Genomic DNA, 27637 nt, shown 5'->3' on the forward strand with positions numbered 1-27637 from the left:
AATGCAATATACAAGCTTCTAACAAAGAATAAGAAATAGCTTTAAAAAAAATGCTCTATCCTTTTTTCAATTGTATTGTGCTTTCACCCTTCTACATAAACCTACCCAATCATAGAATACTTTGTTCTAGCCTTATCTATGGCATAACTCAGTCAAGTCTGATTCTCAGTTATTAACTGTTGTCTAACTAGAGTCAACATACTAAGTTTCCAGTTGAGAGTAACGGATACTGAAAGATCCTTTCTGATAATGTTTTGTTATCTATCGATAATGATTTGTATTGTAAAATACTATTTATATTTGTAAATATGAAATTTTATATAGTACGATCTGTCTAAAATGTTTTATATATTTTTATCAAAGAACATATTTTGTAATGAAAATTAAAAAAAGTTTAAATGCGAAGGCGTCCAAATTTTTAATTTAATATTTCTTAAAAATATAAGCATTATCAGAGAAAAAATACCTTTTAATATGAATTATTTTCTCAGTCGTTTATACAAATTAATCTCGATAGCCTTATCTTTAGTTTTAATATGAGTTCTTGTACGTAAATTGTGTCATGTTTACATAAATCATTTCTTCTATAAGTGAGGAACTAAACATATTTTGTAATTAAAAAAATACTGGTTTTTCAAACTACCAATCATAAATCAATTAGTGTAACGTCGTCTGATATAAATGTAGTACTAATATAGATTTGAAATTTTTATTTCTTCAGTTTGGGTCTTGGAAATTAATTTTTCAATAATTTTGTTAAAGTTTGTACAGGATGTATTGCAAGAAAAAAATATTGGGGGTATACCATGCATCGACTTATATAACCTGTGCCAGCGGAGACGATCATTTCAGTGTCAGTCTACAAGTTTTAACGGAACGAGTAACATCGCACCAGCAATACATTACACAGAAGATGGAAGATGAAAATCTTTTGAAACGTTGGCAAAGCCATTGTGTAAGGATAGGCTGTAACCATAAACTTTGTAGATAATTTAATTAATTTCCAGTACCTATAATATTTGTATTTGGACACTTGTAATTTACTAACTATAAGATCAATTTTATATCATCCAGACTTTTGGAAGTTTGTCTTAAAGTTAATTTTACTCACCTGTTTCAAGTCTATGTTCAATGTGACGTATTGGTAACGGTCACCGGTTTGTAGTGAAGGACTCTGCCACCAAGTGCCTGTGCTGTTATCGACCATTTTGCCTGGCCCATGGGCTTTGGCTGGGTCTCCTGCCCGGGCGTCACAAACACCACACGTTTGAACGTTGCTGGCACCGCTGAACCGACAGTAAACCTCGGGACCACCATTTTCTGCTTCCCCGCACGTGGCGTTGGCTGTTACCAGTGCCCGAGACGCCAAGTTGAAAATGGACGGGTACAATGCCTTTCCTTCTGTGTCAAAACCAAATCAATTCATTAGAATAATCAAAAACACAGTTTTATATGTTGATCATAAAAAGAAAAATTAAGATAATCAATACATGTCGGCTAAAAGTTTCATCTCTACAAAGCTAGGAAACAAATTGTTACTTTACTCGACACGGGAGAAGAACACCGAGATTTTTTTATGTTAGTTAAACGAAATAAATTAGACACTTTGACTGACTATTCGACCTAATAATTAGATACACAGTCTGGAATTTTTTCTATATTTAGCATCTTTTTCACACAATTTTAGACAAGTGTAATAAGTACAACTTTATTTATAATAGCAATTAAAATGTTTACAACTCATAGATAAAAGAATACGATACATATATGTGTATAACAATATACCTATGGTCTATATAAACATAAAAATATGAACAATATTCAATTACACAAAAATAAATGATTATGCTATTCAAATGTTGATTCAATATCCATTATATTTCAGTATTTAATGCTTCAGTGGTGGCATCGCTAGTGTCCGCATTATTATCTTTTAAAGTTAGCGTGAACCTTATAAACGATTGTATTGCCTCGAAGTTAAAATCTCTCCTAAACAGTTGGATGAAATACACAAAAACTATGGCACTCAATACGCTAATAGTTAGTGGACGTTTTGCCGAAGCAATGCGCATGCCGTAAGTTATATTCATACTTTTGGAAATGGCTTCAATGTTTTCTAAAGATTTTTTAAGGTATTCTTTACCCAGGGACGTGGGGTATAAGAGTTTGCTATCGTAAAATTCCATCGATAGCTTATTTAGACTTGTTGTTACATGTCTGATTACGTCTTCGTTGTAGGTTAAGTTAAGAAAGTTCAATATAGGACGATGAAATAGTCTCCTTACGTACACCAATTCGTCGTTGTTATGCAAGTTCAAAAGGCTCTCAAATTTTTTCAGTTGAACGGACATACTTATATTGAAACGAGCCAAAGTAATGGGGATGTACATCAAAGCAAATTGCAACGGCGTGCTCACCACACAATCACTTGAACACAGCAACAGCTTGTTAACAAAGTGCATGTGCTTTATGATTATCTGCAGTATAATGATTTTCAATAGACAAATAAATTTACTTTGGAATCGTCTAAGGCTCGTGAACCGTTCAATAATGTGTTGGTTATCTTTTATCGTGTTGTAATCTTGAAACATTTTGCTTAACGTCAAATCACAATCGATGAGCTCTCCGAAATCGCACACTAAGTATTTCAATTTATTTTTAGCGGGATTCATCAAATTACTTAAATTCAGCCGATTCCATGAGAAATATTCTTGGCCATAATTCATGCCATTCAACTTTTGATTGTATGCTATCTGATAGGCGACTTTTTGTGCGTGTGCTAAGATCGACGAAGATATCTCTTCAAACGAATCCTCAGATTCCTTCAGATCAGATTTTCTGAAATTTTCGTTTGTGTAGTTGGATGTAGTGTTTGGATTACATTGAGTCAAAAATTTCAAGAGGTTCGCTTCGACGTCGTTACACGTGGACGACACCACTGCTCTATTGTACTCTACATCGTCGGTTACTAACATTCTAAAGTACACCGAGTACATGTATATCCACCAAATAGAATCCATGGACGCACTCTGACCGTAGTTTTGCAGTATCGTTAACATAGACGAGGCTGAATTGTCAAAAAAAAAGTGTGGTATATCTTTGATAACATTGAAAGTCTCTTGGTTTCCGTTTTCAATTAAATATCGACTGAGCTGGACGTAATGGAAACCTCTAAAAGTAAAACTGCACTTGAGGTCATCGATGATCTTGCGTTCTAGCTTTTTGATATCGACCTTTGTATTTTTATCTGACAAAGTACTTACTAAATCCTTTTAATCGTATCCCGTGTCTGTCTCTAGTATCGTCTTGTATTCTTTATCATCGTCTAGACAAAAACCTTGGTTATCTACACACAGGCACGCCAAAGTCGCTATCACCAGTAAATGTTTCACTGAAGTCATATTTTTTTGTACCTTAAATTACAACAGTTATCCTAACGTAATGATTTTACACCGAACCCAAAGTAATTTACCATCAGCACATGAATTGTTTTTTTGATATTATATAGTTTCTTGCATAAAAGATACCAAGGTTATATGATAAGCAATGTTAATTTTATTTTTTATCGTTCTTTCAAAACAACAACACTTGTTCCTTAAAATGGTTTGGTAATAATTCAGTATTGTTTTGTAAAACTTATAGCTGAATATTTACATAACCAATCCAATCCAAACAATGCCTACCTATAACGTTTTATATTTATTCTACACAAATGTTTTACTTATTTTTTTTTTAGCTTTAATGTCAAACTACGACGGTCTTAGTTTTACAATGATATATTTTTTTGTTTCATACTTTTGTGTTTGGATTGACGATAACTTTTGAACTTACTCGATCTTTTAATAATACGGCCTTTATATTAGAAATATTGCACCGAATGTAGTCAAAAAAGCAGAATATAATGGGGGTATTTTAAGTCTTAGGATCTATAAAATAAAACGATTATATATTAATTATGATAATGTGTATTTTTTTTTCATGAGTTATTAAATACAATAATGCTTGGCAATATATGATATTATAACACATTTAAAATTCAAGTTTTAAGCATTTCTAATTAGTTTTCCTTGTCGCTATCTCCTTCTTCATTTTCTGAATCAATTTGTATTACATCTACCATACCCGAGAATCGAATAAACGATTGAATGATACCGAAGTCAGTGTCTTTTAAACTGGCAACCAGGAAATCGACAAAAACAGTAGCTCTCGTGAGACTATCTTTAAATGGAAGTATTTCCGAAGAAACTCCCTCGTCGACCATTATTCCCAAGCGTTTAGTCTCCTCTTCAATGTTTTTTAACGATTGTTTCACATGCTCTTCGTCATTGGGTTTGGTGAATATAAGTTTGCAACCTTCTAATTTTCTTGAGAGGGGTGGCATAGTCTTAACGATTTCTATAAGGGCATTTCGAAAATCAGTTGACTTAAAAACAGAATGCTGAAAGAGGGATAGTACAGTCACGAAGTCATCGTCGTCGGACCTTATGTCTAAGAACTTTAAAAACCGATGTAATTGAGTAGACATTTTCATAATGACACCGGTTACTGTGGCATTATCGTGCAACAAACTTACGCAGGATTCGGGGAAGAATATTTTATTTGAAGTCCGTAAACACTCAATAATATATTGGATGTGCTTTTTGATAATTTGGAGCATAACGATTTTCAATATAGAAATGAATTCACTTTGATATTTCGCAAGACCTTTGAATGTTTCTTCGAAGTCTTCGCTACCAGCGATTTGGCGGTAGTTTATGACCATTTTCCTTAATGTTACATCAATGTCATCAAAATCGCCGAAGGTGCGCATAATGTAACCCAACAGTAACACTTTTTGATCCATATCCGTTTGTTTGATAGCAAATCCGGTATGGGTGTTGCCAGACAGATTACTACTTGAAAATCCGGCATTCCATTTAAGATCGCCGGAAATCGTATCAATTAGATTATTGATGGCAACAAATCTACGTTTACTTAAATATTCGCTGTTTTGCTTTCCAAAAGCGATCAATTGATCATTGAAATTGTTGTTTTCGTCACAAACTTTATCGCGTACAGAATCAGAGAGGCCCTTTTCGATTTTTAAGCAAAACGAAGACACGGTTTCTGGATTGTATTTTATTTCACCGCTGACCATCTTTTCAAAGTACATGGCGTACATGTAATTCCACCAAACCCTGTCCAATTCTGAGCGTTTGGCATTGAGGCGCATAAATGTAATCATCTCCGTGGCCAGGTCCGAAAAATATTTTGATATTTTATTTACCTTTTCAAACTCTTTTCCGTTTTCCAATACACTACGTGTTAGCCAAACGTAAAGCAAACCGCTGTACAAGTGATTGCACGTGAGCGCATGGCTCACTTTCCTTTTTAGTGTTTTTATGTCTGCAGGAGTTAAATTTGAAATATCCAAATTAGGTTCTTCTTTTGGGTAACCCGTGCGAATCTTTAATAGTCGGGTATACTTAGCAGGTAGATTATCAGTTCTAACACAACGAATCTCTTCGACCCACTGGCCCAATAAAATCATCGCGATTAATAAATACTTAACTGACAACATTTCTTCTATAGATCGTTACGACAACACAGAGACAATGGTTTTAACAGACTGTTTGATATTTTAAAAGGCGAAGCTATTCGTCGATTCTTTTGTTCTGCTTCGAACAAATAGTATAATATACAAATATACAAATAAAATAGCAATATCTGTTGTAGTTGTATTCTTATTTGCATTAGCTATGTGGTACAATATCGCAATGACAATAGTATATTTTGTTTATAAATCATAAAATATATAATATTAATAAATTTAAAACGTATTATATTTAAGATTTTTGCTGTTATAAGGTTTTTTATTTTATATTTATCGCTATTTTATAGTAGATTATAGTGATGGGAATTGGAAAATCCGGATTTTCACAAAAAAACGCTTTTTAAGCTACTTAAAAATCATTTAAGTGTTAAATAATTTTACAATATAAAGCTCTATATCTAAGTAACATTTTTTTGATAAATATGAATTTCGGATTTGTTGAAATCCGAAAATCCGAAATCCGAAAGCATTTTATAGACAAAGTTAAGAGTTTTTTTTTTAAATTTTTATCAACAAATTTTACTTAAGTACACATCTTTATATTGTAATAGTGTTTAACACTTATATGATTTTCAAATGACTTAAAAAGCGTTTTTTTGAAAAATCCGGATTTTTGGATTCTCATCACTAGTAGATTACTATATTTTATAACTGAATGTTTAGTATTTTCTAGTTTTATTTAAAAAGTATGTCATTACGACTTAAGTACACCAAATCGACCTATACCTATTTTAACCATTAAAAAAGTTTATCTGTTTATTTTAAACGCCAGTAGTATATTATACCACAATTATAGTTTTATGACAAAAAAAAAAATTAAAAAAAAAAAAAAGAGTTTCTTACCAAATACAAAATTTGTTTAATATTCTTAATAGATAAACGCTAAGCACTATTTTTTAAAAACATTTTTCTTTAAATAAAATCTTAGATTCAATGTATTTTATTTTTTATGTATTTTTATTTTAGACGCAATGTATTTTTCTACATCAAAATATGGAAAACTATTACTTGCCAAAGAATAGTCATATTTTTACGCAAGAATAGAATTCAAATTTGTTTTTAATAACTTTTTAGTATTTTTGTTTCAGGGTTAATAACGGTTTAAATTTTATCGGATTTAGATTTTTTGATCCGGTGGTCTATTCGTTCTTACTCCCTAGATTACAAAACTAATATCTAGTTACATTTTTTATAAAATGTTATTATTTTACTGAGATATAATATCGTTAACACATTTATCACGGGGTTATAAATTCGCACGTAAATTAGGCGGCGGTCTATCTTATCTTTTTCTATGTAAGTCATTTTCACATCATTGTAATATTTACTTTTAAAGTCATATTTTAGCTGTTTTTGCCAAACGGCATAATCGCCTGGAGACATTTCGCTGAGATTCAAACGCGATAATCAAATACCAAAAAAATATATATAAATAATAATAACAACTAGCTGCGATACGTTTCATACAGCTGAAAGACTTTTTATTATTTAGATTGTATTTGAAATAACGATAAAAATCAAGCAGCAATGCGATATCGCGTTCCTACTAGTTAAATAAAACGTTGCTTTTTTTTAAATTAATATTATTAAGTAAGACAATAACAAAACGTTGCAGATTGTATACAGATATACTCGCTTTAATTTTTATGAACAATAATTATATTCGAATAAAATTGTGTATTGTTCAAGTCGTCCTACTTCGTGTGGGGTTAAGAAAAATATAATGATATTCTCGTGGTAGTGAACTACTTAGCAAAAATGTCTAGTTTAATTTATTCCACTGTAAGGTGTACGAACAATTGTAATATACATTTTTTTAAAAAAAAGGCCAAATTATAATTATTAGCATACAGTTAATAACCGTTAGTCAATGGTGTAAAGGGGATTCAGGAGGCCTAGCACCCTTAAAATATATTTTAAGACCTTCGAGAAAATATTTCTAGTATGGGACAAATATAAAACATTTAATATTCCACGATAGATTCTAAAGTTATTCTAAGATAAGTTAAAAAAAAATACTGCTTAATCTATTGTTTTTTATTTTCAATAAATTGTTGACTTTAAGACAAATTATGCTTTTGCAATACAATGTTGATTCATGATTGATACAGCTGGTATATCTTATACATTATAGTAGGTACGTTGCTGAAATGTATATTTACATAGCACATACATATTCTTGTAATTATTGCACCGGGTTGGCTGTAAAACCCTGGTGTTTTATTTACCTGCTGAGTATACACAAGTTAAACTACCTTAAATGTCTCTTCTACCGGTATTTCATTAACGGGGGCCGCATCGATCAAGATTAAAAAAGGGCTCCTTGTCTCCGCAACTGTACACTCAATAATATTTATAGCCGATTGTACCCGAAGTATATATATATATATAAATGATTGAAATATATTTAATTACAGATTTAGGTAACGACGATGTTAGGTTTTTTTTTTTTGAAGGAAGGTTACTCTTATAAGTTAATTACTTGAAACGTCCTGGCCCAGAAAAAACTGCACCCAAGGTACACAAAGACTTTTTAGTATAATAAAATAAAACGGCAGTGTAGTGAAATAATAATTACACTGTCATGCGTTGGACATGTTTTTCCATTCAATAATTATCGAGAGGATATACCTGTACATAAAAAGAAACGTAAAATAATGTTTTTTTTTTTGTGAAACAGTAATCTAGTAAAACAAGCCCTGCTTTTATTAGCGTTCACGTTTCTAGGAGAATTTATACAGTCCGACAAAAGCTGGAAATTATATAAAAACCATAGTTAAATTCATTCGGTCGACGATTCATAAAAACTTTTACAGCTAAATAAACTCTAATTGGATTTGTGTTTGCATACGCAATTAAAGCGGGCTTACGTTTTGGATTTATATGTATAAGTGTATTCTAATACTTTAAAACAAATGTAAAAGAAAAGAGTTTTAATAATAAAACTGAATGCTTATTCTTTCATATTTATTGTTATTATACAAAGTTTTAGTCGGATAGAAATCGTCTGCGCTGTATATATTATGTTTTAAAGCTTTTTTCAAGCCATTTTTTTATGTATAGATTGTAATGAACGTTATCTAATTATACACTACCTATTATACACGACTGTCGCAGACCATGAAATATGTAGAATGACTCATTGACGAGACACCGAAATACAGATCACCAGCAAAATAAAAATTTTAACTACACCTAACCAGTCAACTGTATGGAATGTATTTCATGTTGGCAGCAGCTGACTAAGAAGTATTGAACAGACTTGGAAGTACATGTCCTTACTATTGTTTTAATTTTAATCAAAGACCCAGAATCTCAATTCTTTTGAGGTAAACACTTGAAAAATAATAAAAATCCACAAACTTAGAAAAATTATTTGTGGCTAGATTTGCACTCCGCGAGAAAAATAAAAATACATTTTTTTTTTGTCCCTTATGTCAAAATAAATTCAACGATTGCTACATAGTAGAATAACACCGTTAATGGATACAATATACAATGTATTTATGGAACTACGCTGAAAATGAGAATAATAGCTTTAACAACACATTTCAATGTAAATACTAGTTGAAAAACTGGTTTTTAAAAATATTCTGTTAGAACTAGTGTTTTTAGCTGTTACATTGTCGCTAGAAGATTTTCGTTTAAACGTAGGCAAATCCCTATCTTGTCTTATGTACTTTGAGGGCATCCTAACGCTAACGATTTGATGTAAGGCGTCATCAAAAATCCAATAAAACAGTGTTCTTGAGTAATAACTGAAAATGCCCAACAAAATGTCCTTTACAAATAATTATTTTTTGCCATTCATCAATCTTGCCATTTATTTAAGTATGATTGATACATGCAAGTACGAACTTGGAGAGCCAAAATTATTGCAAATATATTTTTTTTAGTATCCATAATGAATATCTCAAGTTGTATAAATGCTTGAAATGTAGTGAAAATGGATATGTGTATTTCAATCGGAATACCCTTGTACTAAATAAGACTCGGGATACCAGATTAAAGCACTTAAAACTTTTTGTGAGCGACAGCCAAGACAAACAGTGCGATCTGCGGATTAAAGACAAGGGTTAAAACTTAAAAGTAAACTACATATTATTATACTCAACGCTCCTCCCTTGAGCCGTCATACGAAAAAGACTGATCTGAGCGTAGTAGAATCTACCATACATTATTCATTGGTTTAACATTATTTTGTATCATAACAAAACACATTTTGACATGATACACATTACACTGAAGCAGCACCGCGTTTACGGTCCAAAACGCTTTTTGTCTCAACTACAAAACGACTTACAAAGTGTGCAATGTACTAATATGTTATACTTACCGCAACAGTTATTAAATTACCAAAATAATAATAATAACATAGCGTTGTATGCTGATGAACCGGTCTACAGGCCGTGCATGGACAGCTCATTGTACGCCGTGCCGTGTTAATAGCCACGTGGTCTTGATAATTTTTTTTTTTTATGCGGCTCGTTCACACCCGCCCACAAGATTAAATGTCTTTAATAATCTACTTATACCGGTATAGTCCTATACGTGTGTAGGCCGGATCTATCAAAATGTTATTTTTTTTTTGTAAGTGTAAAATCTCAACGGTCAGGTCACACTAGTCTACCACCAAAATAATTTTACTAACTTTATAAATTCAATACTGTACGATGAGTGGGGGGGGGGGGAAATACAATATTGTTAGTGACCTCATTTTTTTATTGGCAAAATGGTGCCTCTAGTAGTGTCAAAAAAAAAAAACAAGTAATAGGAGATTAAATTTTGACTGGTGTGATAGTCGGAGTATGTCATGTAGTATTCCAATTTTAGTATAAGCACTGGCCATGCAAGTAGGTAGGTACCTACCTACATAACTAATAATATTTTGTGGGAGTATAACTGCAGAATTTAAATTTAATAAACATTATTTTGGACGTTTTTCCCAGATCCCGAGTCACACGGATAAAATGTAGTCTGGTTTAGGTAGTTTCTCTTTTCGTTTTCAGCGGTACTTAACCGAGTACATTCGTCTTATACATGGGGGTCGTGCGCGTTAAAAACGGCCTCTAAACGACGCGCCGGTGTAACAATAATAATAATAATAGGTATGTACTTATCCCTGTGCACATATAACATAGTTTGTACCTCTGCTGCACAGTAGATTTGTGATTGCGGGTATTTCGAAGAATTTCGATGCGTTTGGACGGATTGAGGGGGTGTAATAGCGCACAGTGTATGTGTGTGTGTGTAATGTATTGCCTTTTTACAGAGAGGAGCACACGTACTGCCCAAGCCCGTGTGGGTACTGGCATCTATCCTCGACCACCACCGCGGCGAATCGCTAATAATTCAGACCGAACAGGCCCAATAAATTTAATGAACCTTTTTTATACGGTAGGTTAGGCAGGGACTATGTGCGGCGCGCGGTAGACCTCTGAAAGAATAGCGGGTATCTTTTCAGTTCATTCGCCACCCTCTTAGCGCAGGGCCGTTTTCCCCGAGTAGCGCCGCGTGTCGTCTCCGTGTATGTAAAATAAAGACATTTTACCTGTTTGGGTATTTTATTCCCCCTATATACTTATACGCGAGACTACAACGATATATTATATTGGTGCATAGGTACATGCACGCCAACCCCCAGGAGAACTATCGGTTCTGTCTTACCGAATTTGTCAACTGAGACCGTGTGCGGGTTTCGGTTTTTTACTTCATTTTTATGTAGACTTCATTGTGTTTATTTTTTTACATCTCTCTATTCTTTATATAATATTATAAGTCGCGGCGTATTGTCAATGGACCAACAACGCAAACGTAATAATAAGATATTATAGTGGACAAAGATGATATATATTAGAACGGACAGGAGAATAGGCGCCGCACGGTCTAAGTGCAGTATTTCTTACGCGGTGCCCGTTCGGATAAAATGAACTATTTTTGTTTGCCTTTTTTTTTTACGTTTTTACTTCCGCCAAAACGGTTTTATTGTACAGTGTAATGTGCTATGTGCTTGTACAATATACTATAAGGCCGGTACTATAATATTATGGCGGACGAGTACGGCACGACGGCGTATCCGTCTCGGATTGCGGTTTTTGTTGTGTCTGCCGTATGGAAGGCATAAAAATTAAATTTAAACTCATTATTGCGCGTTTAAAAATACATATTATTACTATACAAACGGTTCGTGAATCGTAAAACACCGGAATGCACGACACCGTAGAACACAAAAGTTTATAATAAGCATATATAAAGCGCAAATGCACTTAATAACCGCGGACCTCCTCAAGACTGTACATTACTCGACGGGGTAGTCGACTACCAGCAGTTTTCTGATTGCAACAATAATAATAATAATAATAACAATAATGTAAAACGTTCAGCAGCTATACCTACTAGGTCGTTTATAGCGTACCTGTATGCCGTCAACGTGGGAATATCGGAGTTGACAAAAAAAGATAAATAAAAAATACCGCGCCGTACCTAATGGCTAATACATATTATTATTATTTTAACGAGTGTGTGTGTCTTTCATCGCTTCAACCCAGTGGGTAATAATAATAATTGTTATATTATTATGTTTTATGTCAAGCATCAGAAATTCTATCGTCTCACAGACGGACGCCTTTGGCATACTCATACCCGCGTGTTACCTTCTGCCCGCAAAGAAGTTGTTGTACGTCGTTTTCGCAAATCATCTTCCGGAATCAATATAATATTATATTAAACATTTTCTTATCCGTAGGCCCGTACTCGAATGTTAATATTGTTTTTTATCACGTATCAACAGACCAATGGAACAACTTCGGATGGTAGCCACTCCAGCCCCATTCCCCTCAAATTAATCTTATTTAATATGTAACAATATATTTTGCCCAGCACAAAACGAAAGCAAGTAAAAGCCCTTTTCAAAGCGATTCTATATTATATCAGCTGATAAATTAAGCTTTATTTCAGTGTATATCTGATACCAACAGCTTAGACTATAAAAAAAAAATAGTCATTTTATTGTAATCACTGGAAACATGCAAGTATAATATTCAGTAAAAACGTTAGTGACTGCAATCCGACACTGTTACGGCCGTCAATGGAAAATAAACATATTACTATTATAAACTAAATCAGTCATATAAGTAAAGCTGTAATGGTTCATTGAGCGATAAATCAGATCAAATTCAGTCACGCTCGGAATGTGAAAAGCGCCTATAGTTGTTTTTAAACATGTTATTCGTAGGTCTTATCCTTAGCAAAATAATTATTAATATTTTTTTTGAAAAATACCAGTTTTATGGAAAACAATTTTTGAAAATCTAACGAATCACGCAGACTTGATAGGCGAATTTGAACAATTTTGTTTTGTTGAGTTTTTGGCGGGCTCGTTGAAACGGGATATGGATGCAGAGCATTGTGTTTCTCTGTGTTTTATTACCTATATGCGATACTGGATGTTTTAAATGGCGGCCTTGTATAAGGTGTCTGTACGGACACTGTTCTAATAATAATATGATGATGATGCAGCGTTTGATTGTTAGTGTAGCGTCTGACACATCTGACGGTTGATGGGTGGGTCTTTTTCGTTCAATTAAAAACAAATCTCAATTCTCTCGTCTGAGGTTTTAAAATCAAATAAAAATACGTAAAACAATGTTGTAATACAAGAACAAAAAAAGATCTTTCTATAAGAAATGTAGCATGAAATGTACAAAGTATTTTACAGCTTTTAAAAAAAAATTAATTTAGGTAAAATGTTCAGATTAACCTATTTAATATAATATTCAATTAAAAATACTATTTATTCATAATTAATATTATTATTTACTTGATATAAAATGCTAACTCTAAATAAAAATTATTTAATATTTTCAACAAAAATTCATGTTTATTTGGCTATAAAATAAAAATTGAGGCGAGATCGATGGGAGAGGAACTACTTTACCTTTGTTATGTATTCAATTGTTGTTTTGTACTATTATGAGGTTAAATTTAATACAGAAAAATGCATTATGACCAACAGATTTTAAATTTATAAGAATTCTAATTCGATAAACTATTAGTTATCTTGTTTTACCGGTAAAATGCAATTAGGTAAAGTTTACTGTAAAATTAAAAAATTGAACTGTTCAATAAAAGGTCATTCTCTAATTTCTAATGGCACCCAAAAACTGCCCAATACTTATTGCACATCAACAGACTATGGAAAATGTAACTTTTTATGTCACTCGTATGCACTATAAAAAACATAGAAGCTAAAGGTTAATAAGTCACTCAACTAGTTACAAGCTACGAATAGTAATCGAGCCACACACTTTTCTATAATACCATGTAACCTATAACATGCCCAACCTTGTCCATTATTGGACCTAATATTCAACCATCGGCGCGTTCTCTATACGTATAGGTTACAATTAAGTATTATAACCATAATGAAAAGGTACGTCTCCATCTCCATTCGGGTGCAGTATAAATCCTTTATTGATTACTGTTTTACCACCCAGAAAAATTACAATAAAATGTGCACTTTGTCTTTAACCTTCTAACTTCAAACCCTAGTAATAATAATAATACAGTATTACCGGTGTATTTTGTTTTTTACACCCGGTATCATTAATTCCCATGTATACTTTGCTGTTAACTATCAATTACTGTTCTGGAACGTCCCGGCCACTAATAAAGCAGCTCTTTGGGCTCTCTCGAGCCGACCCATAAAATTGTATATTATTTATTGCCATCTACCTATACAGTGCAGTGTACTGTAACGCTACAATATACTTGAAAACCGTTTAATATAAAACGAAAGGCTGTTACAATAATGATACACAAACGAGAGCTTATGCGCGTACGCGGCACGAGTAAATAACATAATATTACACTATTTTTTAGAATATTATTTATTTAATAATACCGCAGATCGGCACGTGTACGCCCTTATAAGGTTTGAAAGGCCTTATTGTGTGTGTGTGTGTATCGAACGTGTGACGTATGTGTGTATGCATGCTGTGATTCTTCTCTCTAAAGGGTATAATATACACTTATACACATACATGTACATAATATAGGCCGCTGTAAGTATTATACTGGGGTATCAGTTTGTCGGTAAATATTATGTTATTGGAGACGTGCGTCGATGATTTTTCACGTCAAAGCCGCGCCGTACCCACAAACACATACTATAGTGCATGTGTATGGGAAATGTGAAGGCGGGGGGGGAAGGCTGTTGCGGAGAAGAACACGGGTAGAGGAAAGTGGGGGGGGGGGGGTTGCTGGAGCGCAAATGCATAGGCAGGATAAAAACCGTTTTTCTCCGTGACCGGAATACTCGGGGCGTCGCCCATACGATATTATTTGCCTTCGCCTAGATATTATTATCACAGAATAGATAGACAAACGCACAAGCACATACAAACAGAGAGAGAAAGATCAGAGATGAGAGCACCAGCGGCCGGCCAAATCCAACGGATTTCCGTCGGTATTGCATTTTTTTTTGTTGGCATCTGCAATAGGATTACCAATTACTTTTGGCGATAAAAGGTTTTTGGGATTTTAACCACACGCACACACATGTTGTAAGATGTAGCGCAGGTTACAACCGTACTCGTTATACGGTGGCAGTGGCTCTGGCCAAAGTATACAAGCTGGAGGAAACCGTACCTCTAAAAGTATAGCGATAAATTAACGGGCAGCAGGCGCGTTAAAAACGAATAACGTACCGGAAAACATTATTGCCACGCGTGGTGTTCGGCCTAATTGTTTACAAAAAAATTAAAAAAACGTACCGTTTCCGGCGTTTACCGTAATAAATAGTTTTTGTATATTAAAGCGGGTTAAATAGTTGGTCGGCGTTTTCGCCATCGTTGTCGTCGCGTTTAATGGTCGACAAACGACCGGTCGTTTATAGTTTTTATTTATTACTATTATTTTAATTTTTCGCCTATAACTATTTTACAACTCTTTTAACAGCTTTTACACAACGACCCGGGTCTTTGCTCTCTCTCTCTCTCTCTCTCTCTCTCTCTCTGTTTGTCAGCTCCCTAAATCCAAGGATCTCACTATAGTATAATGATATTATGGACCGTCCGACCGTTTGTCTTTTACCGGTAGCCGCCGCCGCCGCCGGTAAAACGTGTTTCGTGCTGATGTCGTACTTGGTAGAAAAAAAAAGGAATAGGAAAAAAATGAAGTATAATAATTACAAGACGGCCGAGTGAATAATAATAATAATAAATAGAAATACCGGAGGTGCCTATACCAGGATTTCGATGAACGCGGGGGAACGCGCTGACAGATCTCTTTATTGTTATGTGTTATTAAATACCAAGCACAAACAAACGCATTAGGCGTCTCGTACTTAGGACGATGGAGATGATGTATTATAATACGTTTTTCTAATGAAACGATGTGCATTAAATCTCCCGGTTCTCCGGTGTTAATCTCATAGTAGAAAAAACGACGCCGGTAAAAGGTCCGAGTCGTTCATTGGTTTTCCAACCACAAGATACATTCAATCAACTAAGTTCACACGACTGATTCGTGTTTACCCGAATTAATGAAGGTTATTTGAAACCAATTAATGTTTAATTGAAATTTTCCTTGTGTTTAAATTGCAACTTCAAAAGTTATGCTCAAAATGAGTTAATTTGAGTACAATAACTAGAATGACTTTAAATAACATCAGAACTGCCATTTTATATACTACAAACAACACAGAAAATTTGTTTAAATTTAACTCCTACATTTCTATGTGTTTATTTAGTCTGGATCGTCCTATGCCATCGACGGTCCACCAAGTCGTCGACGACCGTCGGTCATTCCGTTAAGTGGTTCGGAAATGAAGTGGTTCGCTCCTCATATGGAAACTCATCCTGTGGAATGCCGCAAACGTGCCCAAGTGCTTGTGTGTGTTTGTACTTGGATTTATGTCAGACATAAGTCTCTAGAGCTGACGCGAAATATTCGTAGTACTCGGCAGCGTGCGTGGTTAGCCTGGATAATATTACTTATTATTATTTTTTTTTTTTTTGACAAAAGGAGTTCGAGTCCGGGTTGGACATCGCATAAGAATTAAGAGTTTACTTTAGTCGTCCTCCCGGGCTTAATCGGTATTAAACGCCAGTTACATCTTCTGAAAGTGAGAAACGATCACTTTTGTATTAAAAAATAATAATATCAAAATAAAGACTCTATGCCCGAACGATAGAGGCGAATAAATGGCTTTTAATGCAGTAAATGAGACTACACAACGAAAACAACAAACCACGTATCTCTTAATGGATTATAAATTATTTATAACTCAACTGTAAAAGGGAGGAGGGAAGGTTCAAGGGTGCTCCACCGGGGTAAGAACTTAAAATCTTCTCGGTTATTTTTAACAATTTTAAGCGTCCATGGAGCTACACTAAATCAAATATCCAGTAGTTCAGTATAAAATATGTACTGTGGTAATATGTAGAGAAATAAAATGCCGTTAACTTAACAAAATCAATAATAAAATCATTTGTTGATTACAAGGAACCTGAATGCAAAACACAAGTATTTTGAAAAATAATCTACTAAATACTAAAACTTTACGTCGAATACGTATCTTAAATACTTATCTTGTATACATACTTTTTAACTATGTTAAGGAATAAACAACTATTTGATTTATTTTGATTGACAATTATTATTTTTTTCAAATGTATAAATTTAATTAATTTAATTAATTATACAAATTTATTGTTATTGCATTTAATGAATACAATTGTATAGTTTAGGAAAACGGACCACGTCAATTTCTTAGTTTACATATTTTTTAAAATTATTAATTACACACATTTCGACCAATTTGTTTGTGTTAATGCGATTTTATCCTCACCTTAGCTCTGTTAAAATTAATATCAAATAATAATAGTTAGGTTATAATGTTTGAAAAATAATTTGGACCGTTCTATGAAACCACGGGCTTTCAGTGTTTTTTTGGGCTTTTGACTTAAGGATAGATAAATGACATTTTGGTATTAACGTTGCAGCGTGTGTCAATATATCATAATATATTATACATTGTAACCTACGGAATTGATGATGTCAGGATCCAAAGGTATTCGGCGGAATGACGGTGGTAGTTTTTTTTTTAATCTTAAATACCTTTATAATATAATATATGTAGCCGACCACCCAGCGACAGGTTACAATCTCGACGATATCACGTTTTTGTGTCGAAATTTCATTTATCATTTGGTAAAAAAAAATACATGGGACTATACAGAAGGTATCAGTGCTGGCCTTTTTGGGTGTAAGAGGTACACGTGCGCGTAGACGAGGATCTTAACGGTATATAATATTGTGTTATTATGTATAGAATAGGTATTTATTGCCGTACCCGGTACACCCTATCGCTACAGAAAGGTCCAAGACGTTTCCTGCAGACCACTGTCTGTCGGGGTATAAGACATTGTGAAGGGAAAAAATCAACAACAACAACAGAGTTTCTTTACACGGGGAAAGACTACACGGCTAGACTTTATGGCGAACCCGTGGTGTATAATTTATTGCTAAACGATTTCCTTATTGTGTTTTGAGCACGCAGGCCTCGTGCGAGGCACTTCGTAAAACTTTGTACGAAAGACGTACTTTGAACTTGTCGTTTGGTGGTTTCCGACAAAATTGACTGTCAAAACTGTCACTGTTTAGCCTTGATGGTTAGCGATTCAGACAATATGTGCGAGATCACCTGGATTCGCTGCAGAGTTCCCGGAACGTTTTGTCTCGCAGATAAAACATTCTCAGACCGCAAAACGACTATTATTATTACCAGCTTTGTGTGTTATGTTATATACAATAAACAGCAACAAGTATGCGCCATCACGGTCTAATACGGTTTTGTAAATAATAATTATATCCGTGAAGGCGCACCATATGCGTTGTCGTTATCACGATACCACTAGGAATACCAAAATATATGCTACCATATTATACGCAATTAGAGTAGTAGGAATACTTAAACTTTTATTTGTCTTGACAATATCAATAATCAATGTACGACCGTTATCCTAAGTCAATTGTTAACTCCTATCTCTCTTTCCCGCACCCGGATCGTTATCGCCCATACCGACAATTCCCACGTCAAATATATACATTAGCTACATACATAATATATTGTTGTGTATTATAAGCCTATGAATAACAAAATACCGCAACCGCTCGGATATCGACTAGCCGCCTCTTGTAATAATTATTTCCCTTTAGGTGAAAGGTGAACATCCAAGCGGTCCGTTAATGGTACTCGTCGCGCCGCCCTCACTAAGCAGGAGAGAACGACTTGAACTTTAACCCTTTAAAATGAAAAAACCCTACTATTTTCTGCGATACCGCACATGAAGAAATAAACAAATGAAATCCACTATTTTCCAAGTACTCTTGATAAATGTTTAAAATGTGTACAAAATATATCTTTGGTGAGCGATCATGAACTCAAGTTCAGTTTTAACAAAAATGAGGTTTTAACTGTCTTTAAGATTAAAGAGAAGATGGCCTAGAGATCTACTACAATAATTACAATAAATAACAATATAAGGAAAAATTATATTTTTTTTCTTCTTCCTAGCCGGGTGACGCTGCTGAGTGTCTTCCCATAACTGTTAATTTTTCATTGTCATGTATATAATATCTTAAAAAAAAACTGTCTTTAAATTGAAAAAAATAACTGATCTAAAACAGTTAAAACTTCAGTTTTGGCAAAATTGAGGTTTTTACTGGTTATTACCGTCTACCTACTTCTAGGAAAAAATAGCATAAAACACCGATCGTCTTATTTAACTCGGGTCATACTGCGATTTTCGGCCGAAATACAGTGTACATAAAAAAACACTAATCGTTTCGACTAAAAAATTTACTACTGTTCGCGCTGCGTGGGAGACTTCAATAGCATTCATCGTCATAACAAACAATACTAATTCGTTGTGATTTTTAAAAAATATTTTGTTATCGTTAACTGACGGTGTTCGGACATAATTGCGTCAGCAACTATGCTGGATACTATGACGCAGAATTGTTTCTAACCATTCTTCATAAAAGTGATTATAATTTAATAACCATTTTCACACCTCCCCAACGCGATGGGAACGTGCCAGCAGTATGAAACAAATAATTTAACGTGACGGACTTTTTGTCGGGTTGTCGGTTCTCGTTATTCTTATGTGTCTGGTTCGCAAGAAGGAATTCATTAGGGAATCAATGAAAAACGTTTAATGAAAAATGTGTAGTCCGTTAAAAACATAAAACGGTAGATTCCTAACTTTATTGGTCAAATAGCTGTTTCTTTTTTTTTTAGGATGATTTTTATTGTCATTGTAACTAAGATGTTTACCTGAGCTTTTGGCGTCTACCGCCAGCGCGGCCACGGCCAACACCGTCAGCCAGCCGGTCAACAGGTCTGCGGCCGTCGTTGGTCTGGACGTCCGGTCTGTCTTCATGATCGCGACACCGGTGGACGCCACCACCGGCGCGGGAACGCTGTCGGGACGCCGACGGCGGTGCGTATATCACGCGGTCATTGCACTCAAGCGGCGCCGAGGACGCCGGATCGCGATGGCCACTCGGTAAAAAACGGCCGGTGGTCGTCCCTCCGGAGGTGCAGACGGCGTGTACGGTCGGACGTGTTCGCGTGCGGACAACGGACGCGGTCAAAATCCGAGAAATAAATTGTTATTACTTTGAGGATAACCACTTTTTATTTCTCGAAATTATTTTTACTTATATTTAAGTAAAGGCCAGCCGGTGTGCGTCGTCACGTTGTCGGGTACTAACTGGTGGTGCGCGCGTATACAATCTGCAGCGAGGCAGCCGCCGCCGTTGGAAGCTGTTGGTCACGACGGACGGAGTGGTGGTGCGGTCGTCGTCGGCGGCCGTGGTGGTGGCTGCGGCGGCGGGAGAATGCGTGTGTGTATGCGTGACAGAGAGATGAACCTGAAATAGTTGTTGTCCGGACGGTGCGGCACCGACGGGGTGCGGTGGCGGCGAGGACGGCCGCCGCGAGTTTATCTTTAGTCGGCCATCGTTGCCACCGCCGCCGCAGCCGTCTCGTCCATGTGAACATTGCTGCGGCCGCCGACGAGGAAGTCTTGGCAAAACGGCCGCTAAGTGGACATGTCAAATTATGGACATATTAATATTTCGGATAGTTTTTGGAATTAACTTAAAAAAAAACCTCAAGACCCAAGTTTCACGTAATAACAACACTAAAATCAAGTAAAAGAAGAGACGGATAAGACGACTCTGCACAAGATAGTAGGCCTTCTTACTACGTTTGCACATAGTTGATAGTAAGCCTGTTACACGATGGCCGCCAAGTCACAAACTTTTTCTTATTTATTTATTTAATATTTATATTTACGGGACAAGCTCATAATTGACAATATAATACATAGTACAGTATTTTTAAAATTAATAAAAATATAACTATAACTGAACAACAACTATAGTAATTTAATTTAAAGTTGAAAAGTTTATTGTAGAGCTTTAATATTATTTTATACTACTACGGACCTGTTCCACAATTTTACTTTGTGGGACAACTTTATTGTATGTTCAAAAATGTTTACCTTAAGCAATTACAGTATCGGACTTGTCCTTATAATACTGATGTCTTAATTTAGACCTTTACTGATATGGGTTTAACTATATATTGGGATAAAGTTTATATGGTGGTAACATAACATTCAATAATTTATAGATAATCTCATACACAGTTACTTCGTTTTAGCTATTATATTTCTTTATTAAAAACCAAATTGTTCTTTATTAGTTGTTCAATAACTTACACAAAAAAACAAAAAATACAGAAAATAGTATCCATTCCAAGACACAATCGCTCATGCAAATGATACTACAAATGTTTACATTTTTAAATAAAATAATGCTTTTCAAATATTTTTTTACTTAAGTAAAAATAAGTATACTTATTACACATAGAAGCGGTACTCAACGTGTTTTTGTAATCTTTTCTCACTTGGATAATAAAAAAAGAACTTCAACGTTCATAGGTCGATAACTAACAGTCTGGTAAAGTAGTTCTTTTTCTGTTTTATCGGTCTCTTTTGGTTATACTCAAACAGATTTCCTAATAACACATCATATTATTACTATTATGTGTGCGGTAATATGTATTAGGTACACGAAGAGGAAACAGTTAAACAGTAGAGGCAAATCGTTTTTGTTTCCAATAACAGCAAACGCAATTAAACCAACAAACCGGCAACACAAATACGTTTTGGCACTATGAAATTTTCATTAGACCTCTTCAATTGTTTTTTTACTTCGATTAGTTGCTAAAAATCGGGGCAAAAATAAAAGAAAACGAGAAAGAACTAAATAAATAATTTAAAGAATTATTAAAGTAAAATTGTTATTAAAACGCAGTTTATTGTAACATTATGTACGTTTGCGGCTAGTTGATTTTTTTTTGTGCTTTACCTAATAATTATTAGAACAATATTATCGCGTGTTTATGTTTAAAATAAAAATAAAAGAATTTCGGTTTAGGTTTTTTTTTTAATAAATTAAAATAATTATCGTGATTGTTTAAAGTGACGTGTGTCGAGTCAAAATGTAATTAAGATAATTTCGTTTATGTTTTTCTTGCGAGTAATTCTTTTAAGTAATTTTGTTTTGGAGTAGTTCATGCCGTCATAATACATTATAGTGATTGACACGGTAAGCAAACCGTTTTGGTAGAAATCAAATGAAACAACAAGCGTTCAATGCAATTATCCGAGCGGTAAATAAACTTGACATGTTTTGGTGTTTCTTTTTCGGGGTCGCAATCCCAGCACTACGTGTACTCAAGTGACTCTGGTAGTGTTACCATTCGATTATTCACCTACATACCGGCGGGGTTTGATTAAATTAATTAGTGCTACTACTTGATATTCTCACATTTTATTAATTACTTCACGCCTCACGCTGTTATTCGTTATTCGTGTGTTATTGTTATTCGTGAGTTATATGTTATTCGTGTGCATATTGTTTATACTATAATATAGAGCACATCAATTTGATGGGAGGTATGTTTATTAGTTTTTTTTGTTTTTTGTTTTTACCATTTAGACTGTTTTCTTATACAGCTCTGTGGTCTATCAATCATCTTTAGCCACTACAAAGCTCGAATTGGACAGATACAATTTGCATTGTGCAGATATTATAACGGTGTCTATTACATTACTGTCAAATAAAAAAAAATATTGAAATTGTATTGTTTTAAGTAGCCAATGTTATAATATTTTTAATTCTTTCAACTATCAAGACTAGGGTTTACCTTTCTAAAAATGTTTTTTTATTATTTTAACTAATAAGAGGTATCACTGTAGAACAACATTTGACCACTTTTTTGAATATTTTTCACAAAACTTAAATCTAGCTTCATATTTTATTTAGTATGCTTAGTTATTTTTTTAATCACTACCAAATCGGTAAAAATACCATTTTATAGTATGTAGTTTTGTTTTGTTTTGAGTCCGTCAAAAAAACCTCCCTCATTTAGAAATGGCACTGTATGAGTTGTGGTGGTGGTACAACAGTGGAGGGGGTATCGATCGATAGCTGTACACATGCCATTTTCTTCTGACCTTACCTAAACCAGTTTGCTAGGAATTATGATAAGGGGAGAAGTCTGGTTCCAACAAGACGGTGCCACAGGTTACACTTTGCGCCGTTCACTTTTAACTTTCGAGAATGACCATAGCTCTTCGTGTCATTTCCGGTGTAATGGCAGCCACTGCCTGTTTGATTGCCTTCTTAAGTCCCCAAAGAAAAAAACCACAAGGGGATAAATCAAGTGACCTTGGCGGTTAGGTGATGTCTCCTTGCTAGTGAGCGCCGCGAAGTATAACCTGTGGCACCGTCTTGTTGGAACCAGACTTCTCCCTCATCATGATTCCTAGCAATAGTTTAGGTTAGGTCAGAAGAAAATGGCATGTATACAGCTATCGATCGATACCCCCTCCACCGTTGTACCACCACCACAACTCACACAGTGTCATTTCTAAATAAGGGAGGTTTTTTTGCCGGACCCTGTATATAGCTTAACATTTTTAATTCTATTTTTTAGATGAATTTAGAACTGGTCGCAGGACTAAGAAAATTAAAAAAATTATTATTAAGTTATTTCGACGTTATTTACAACGTTAGTGGTGATTTATAAAATATGCTAGGTGCAATAAATATAAATGAATTAAGTTAAATATTTAATTAGCTCGGTATTGCGTTAAAACTATTGTGATAAATCTACTAAGTCATAACTCAGGTTAAATGATAAGTGTTACGAAGAAAGATTTAAAAACTATATATAATATACATATAGGTATATATGAGTTCAACTAGCTTTAATTTCCTCATTGCTCTTGAAAATATGTTACTTTTTAGCTTAAAATTGTAAATAAAAGCTATATTAAATACAATTTTAGACATCTAACAAGTTCATATTATTAGCACTTTAGCCTAAAGAGTTATTAAGATCCGGGTATCACCTTCGTAAACACACTCTCGCTGTTACTTCTTGGGGAACAGCTGCAACATCTGTGCTTAGAGCCTCGGTCCTGGCCTTAGTACAGTGTACACCGCTTTTGCTGTAATATATGATGTAATTCCGAATTAACACTAACGACCATTGGTATTATTATAACCCTTAGTGAAGTTTGCCCTCACACTTACACGGTGACAAAACTTAATTCTATAAAAAAATATGTATTTATTGGGCTTGGAGGAAATTACCATAGCGCTTGGATATAAAGTAAATACCAAACGAAAAATGCCAAATAATCAGTTGTACATTTCACTTAAAAATTAGTTCATAAGACTTCAAATGAATAAAATATTATTAAAAGAATGTATAGATATAATTTTACAAATTCATACTGAAACCTACTATAAAATTAATTATTTTTCTAAAAAAGATAACTCGGAGAAAAGAAATATTGGAAAAACAAGACTTTTTAAAATAACTTTATTATGATTACAAACATAAAAACACTTATCTCTTTGTTTAATTAAAAAATACTAACGTGTATGCCACTAATTTTGTTTTATTTGAGAATTTTTTATGTTTAAAGTTATTTGAACAAACCTTCTTTATTGTCGGTTTTTAAATTAATTACATAGGAGTATTAATTAATACTCCTATGTACATAATGTTTGTAAAAAAAACGTACGCCATTTTTAAACCCGCCTGTTAATGGCATTATAATTATATTAGACAGAAAGTCCTATAAAGTTTTAAAGAGCAAAGGAACTGTTTTATGATTTTAATATGTATAATATTTAAAAGTTTTATTAGACAGTAAATTTATTAAATGAATTTGTTAGTATTGTGTCTACTTGGAAATATGCACACTAACAACTATATTTACCTGCTAATACGGTTTTTTATTGTTAGTTGTCTTTTTGTTAAATGTGCAAAAACTTGGATACAGCCAAACGATCGCAAAAACGATAAACTAATGAGTTGATAAATTAAAATGATTGGAAAAACGAAAGACTGTTAGATTGAAGCAAAAAAACAGAGAACGAGTTTGTATTTTTATTTTGTTGTTTATAAAGTGTATTCTATTTTAATAAAAAATAATTCTGTTTGGTGACAACTCGGTATTTATCGCTTTCCTAGCATCTACAAATGTTCTAACAGTACTGCCTCCACACCACCATATTCTCCAAACGTGACATACCGTAAGTGGAAAAAAAGCCCATAAGAATATTAAAATTAACCTAAGTGCAGTTTCTATAGTGTATTCTCACGCGCTAATAAATTAAACAAATTTAGTTACACAAAAATAAATAACAATTATAACAATTTTATGCGTTAACGACTAGCCGCTATTATTACATATAATACATATTTTCATCGTCGATACTGTTTTTTAAATAGTACGTTGCAATGTCCTCGAAAACTATATTCCTTTCTCCTATTTTCATTAAGAGCTCATCTAACAATTTTCCTAGCTCGACGTCTTCTCTTCTGATCATCTCGAACAGTTTTTTGGCGGCGTCTTCTTTGGTTACGTTAATTTCCTTTAGCAATTGGGCTTTTGTTTTTGAATGCTTGTCGCGTTCAAATTCGTTGAGCTGAAAACCAATACAGTCACTTATAATATTTCAGAAACATTTAACTATTTACAATATTTAATTTTTTGCAATGTACATAACATTGATATAAAGGGTTTTAACCAAATAATATTAAACCCTTTAAAATATATTATATTATTGTACGCTTACAAATTGATAGTATCAAAATAACAAAACATTCTTACCTTTTTTCTCATAATATTACTGGAATAGTCTTCCCATACTTTAGCGTAGAACATCAATTTAGAGTTGGCGTCTTTCATGAACTGATTTTTGGCGAGTTCATTAACTACGCTAGGCAGGATTTCGGCGAGAGAGTCTTCTTTCTGTAACTGTAGATGAGGTTAAACATATTATGCCATTTTTATTTTTTAATACTTATCAATCAATTAAAAATTACATTTCTATTATATACAATGGTTTAAATGCAACACAATCAAAACAAAGCACAGTATAAACCAGTAGGTATAGTAAGAAGTGGGCCAGAAATGTGAATTTCGGGATAGTGTAAGGTAAGTACAGCTGAGTTGGGTGTTTTCTAGCTACAGATTTGTTAGTTTCATTTGAAAATTAAAAGTTAGTTAATTTTGTTGTACTTATATTTTATACACTTTTTGAAGCAGAATATAATGTTTGTAATTGGCTATTTATTAAACATCTAGTTTGTAAACGGTGATACAATTTCACGCATGACACTTATTTTCTCAAAAAAAAAAATTGATAGTGTTATAATATTGTACAATACAAACAAAAATATTTTCAAAAAGAAAAACTACTAAGCTGCAATAATCTACCCAGAAAACGAGTGTTTTAAGTTAGATGGATCACCTAGTATACTGAAAAATTCCCTTAAAATTTTAGTGGTTTTAATAATTTTCCGAAGAATTTGTACGTATATCGTTTTTACAATGATGTGTTTATTTTTGTGTCTGACAGGTGATAACATTTTCCCGGTGGATCGGTTTATTTTAATATATTTAATAGATAATATAGTATTTAGTAGATATAATTTGAATATGCATTTTGAGAAAATAGAGCGAATACGTAGCTTTTAGACACGTTTATTACTATAATAACGATAAGGACTTATATGTACTCTGACAAGAAATTATGTGCTTACCTCGGGTGATGGTATATAGCGGGCCAGAGAAGTCGTGGCCAGACACAAAAACAAGCATATTGCCAATAATATTGCAGTTGTTATCTTTGTGGACGTCATGCTGGCTTACGTTTGAAAAAAAACTGTTGCTTATTACTACACGTCTTATGTGTAAATGCAATGATATGTTTGTGTATACTATACTACTACTGTATTAAAAGAAATACTATTTTTATTATTATTATTTTTATACATATCTCCCGTTGTAAATATTGATTCGTTATCTTCGTTTCGATAACCTATTATGGAACCGGTTAACGAGCTAACAAAAGCGTTGGGTGTTATTCGTGTAAAACAATATTACTTAGGCGAGTTGGTAGCATATCAATTAATATTTTCATATTATCGATTATACCAGAACGAACTCACGTTTCGCATACTTGCGACAATGGCCTTTTATGTTATTATTGTAATAATTAACTCGTTTCTGTATTATTTTTAAAGTACGTATAAAAGTAGGCAGCTAGTGATTATGTAAAGCATCGTCTGTGTTTTTAATCGAATACCACCGTTTGTTCAGATGAACTATAAGAGATTAGCAATTAAATAAAAATAGAAAAATATCGAAAACCGTAAAACTAGAAGAACAAAAAAGGTTATCATTTGCACTTAAACTCGCTTTAATAATAACCAAGAAAACAACAATAGGTGTGTATAAATAATAACTGGAGCAAACTTTTGGTACAAAAAATTAAACTCGATAAATATTTTCTAAAATATTATAAGTATAATATTTATAACTTTATTACAGAAATTACAAGGATGGATTAGTTGATTACTTGAATATTATATAGTGC

At 33.6% G+C, this 27637-nt stretch overlaps 2 protein-coding genes across 3 annotated transcripts in view; both read right to left on the bottom strand.

The window, feature by feature from the left end:
* Window positions 1–20359, bottom strand: part of LOC126836359 (laminin subunit alpha-1) — a 43585-nt gene extending 23226 nt beyond the window's left edge. The window contains exons 1-2 of one of the 2 annotated variants that reach the window (XM_050569635.1): window positions 19935–20359; window positions 1112–1398 (exon numbers count right to left, since the gene is read on the bottom strand). In XM_050569635.1, coding sequence (XP_050425592.1) covers window positions 1112–1398; window positions 19935–20040 — 393 coding nt within the window. In that variant the 5' untranslated portion in view covers window positions 20041–20359. Of the gene's footprint in view, window positions 1–1111; window positions 1402–19934 lie in introns of both variants that reach the window. The other variant, XM_050569634.1, reaches the window with a different exon arrangement.
* Window positions 20360–25098: 4739 nt separating this feature from the next.
* Window positions 25099–26996, bottom strand: LOC126836587 (uncharacterized). Its single transcript, XM_050570133.1, has 3 exons — window positions 26802–26996; window positions 25867–26013; window positions 25099–25681 (listed from the first exon to the last, which is right to left on the bottom strand). Exons 1-3 carry the CDS (start codon window positions 26898–26900, stop codon window positions 25439–25441), a joined length of 489 nt encoding a protein of 162 aa, XP_050426090.1. The 5' UTR covers window positions 26901–26996; the 3' UTR covers window positions 25099–25438.
* Window positions 26997–27637: the final 641 nt, after the last annotated feature.

The sequence above is a fragment of the Adelges cooleyi genome, unplaced genomic scaffold, assembly GCF_023614345.1.
Source record: "Adelges cooleyi isolate 19-005CV unplaced genomic scaffold, UGA_ACOO_1.1 ACOO_flye_CR_arks_rails_tigmint_CR_PRNA_247, whole genome shotgun sequence".
In the NCBI taxonomy this organism is placed as follows: Eukaryota; Metazoa; Arthropoda; class Insecta; order Hemiptera; family Adelgidae; genus Adelges; species Adelges cooleyi.

Coding starts and splice junctions, on each gene's coding strand:
- LOC126836587 (XM_050570133.1), bottom strand. CDS start 26,900: ATGACGTCCACAAAGATAACAACTGCAATATTATTGGCAATATGCTTG. Junction 26,014..26,801: donor GCTATATACCATCACCCGAG/GTAAGCACATAA, acceptor CCTCATCTACAG/TTACAGAAAGAAGACTCTCT. Junction 25,682..25,866: donor GTAATATTATGAGAAAAAAG/GTAAGAATGTTT, acceptor ATTGGTTTTCAG/CTCAACGAATTTGAACGCGA.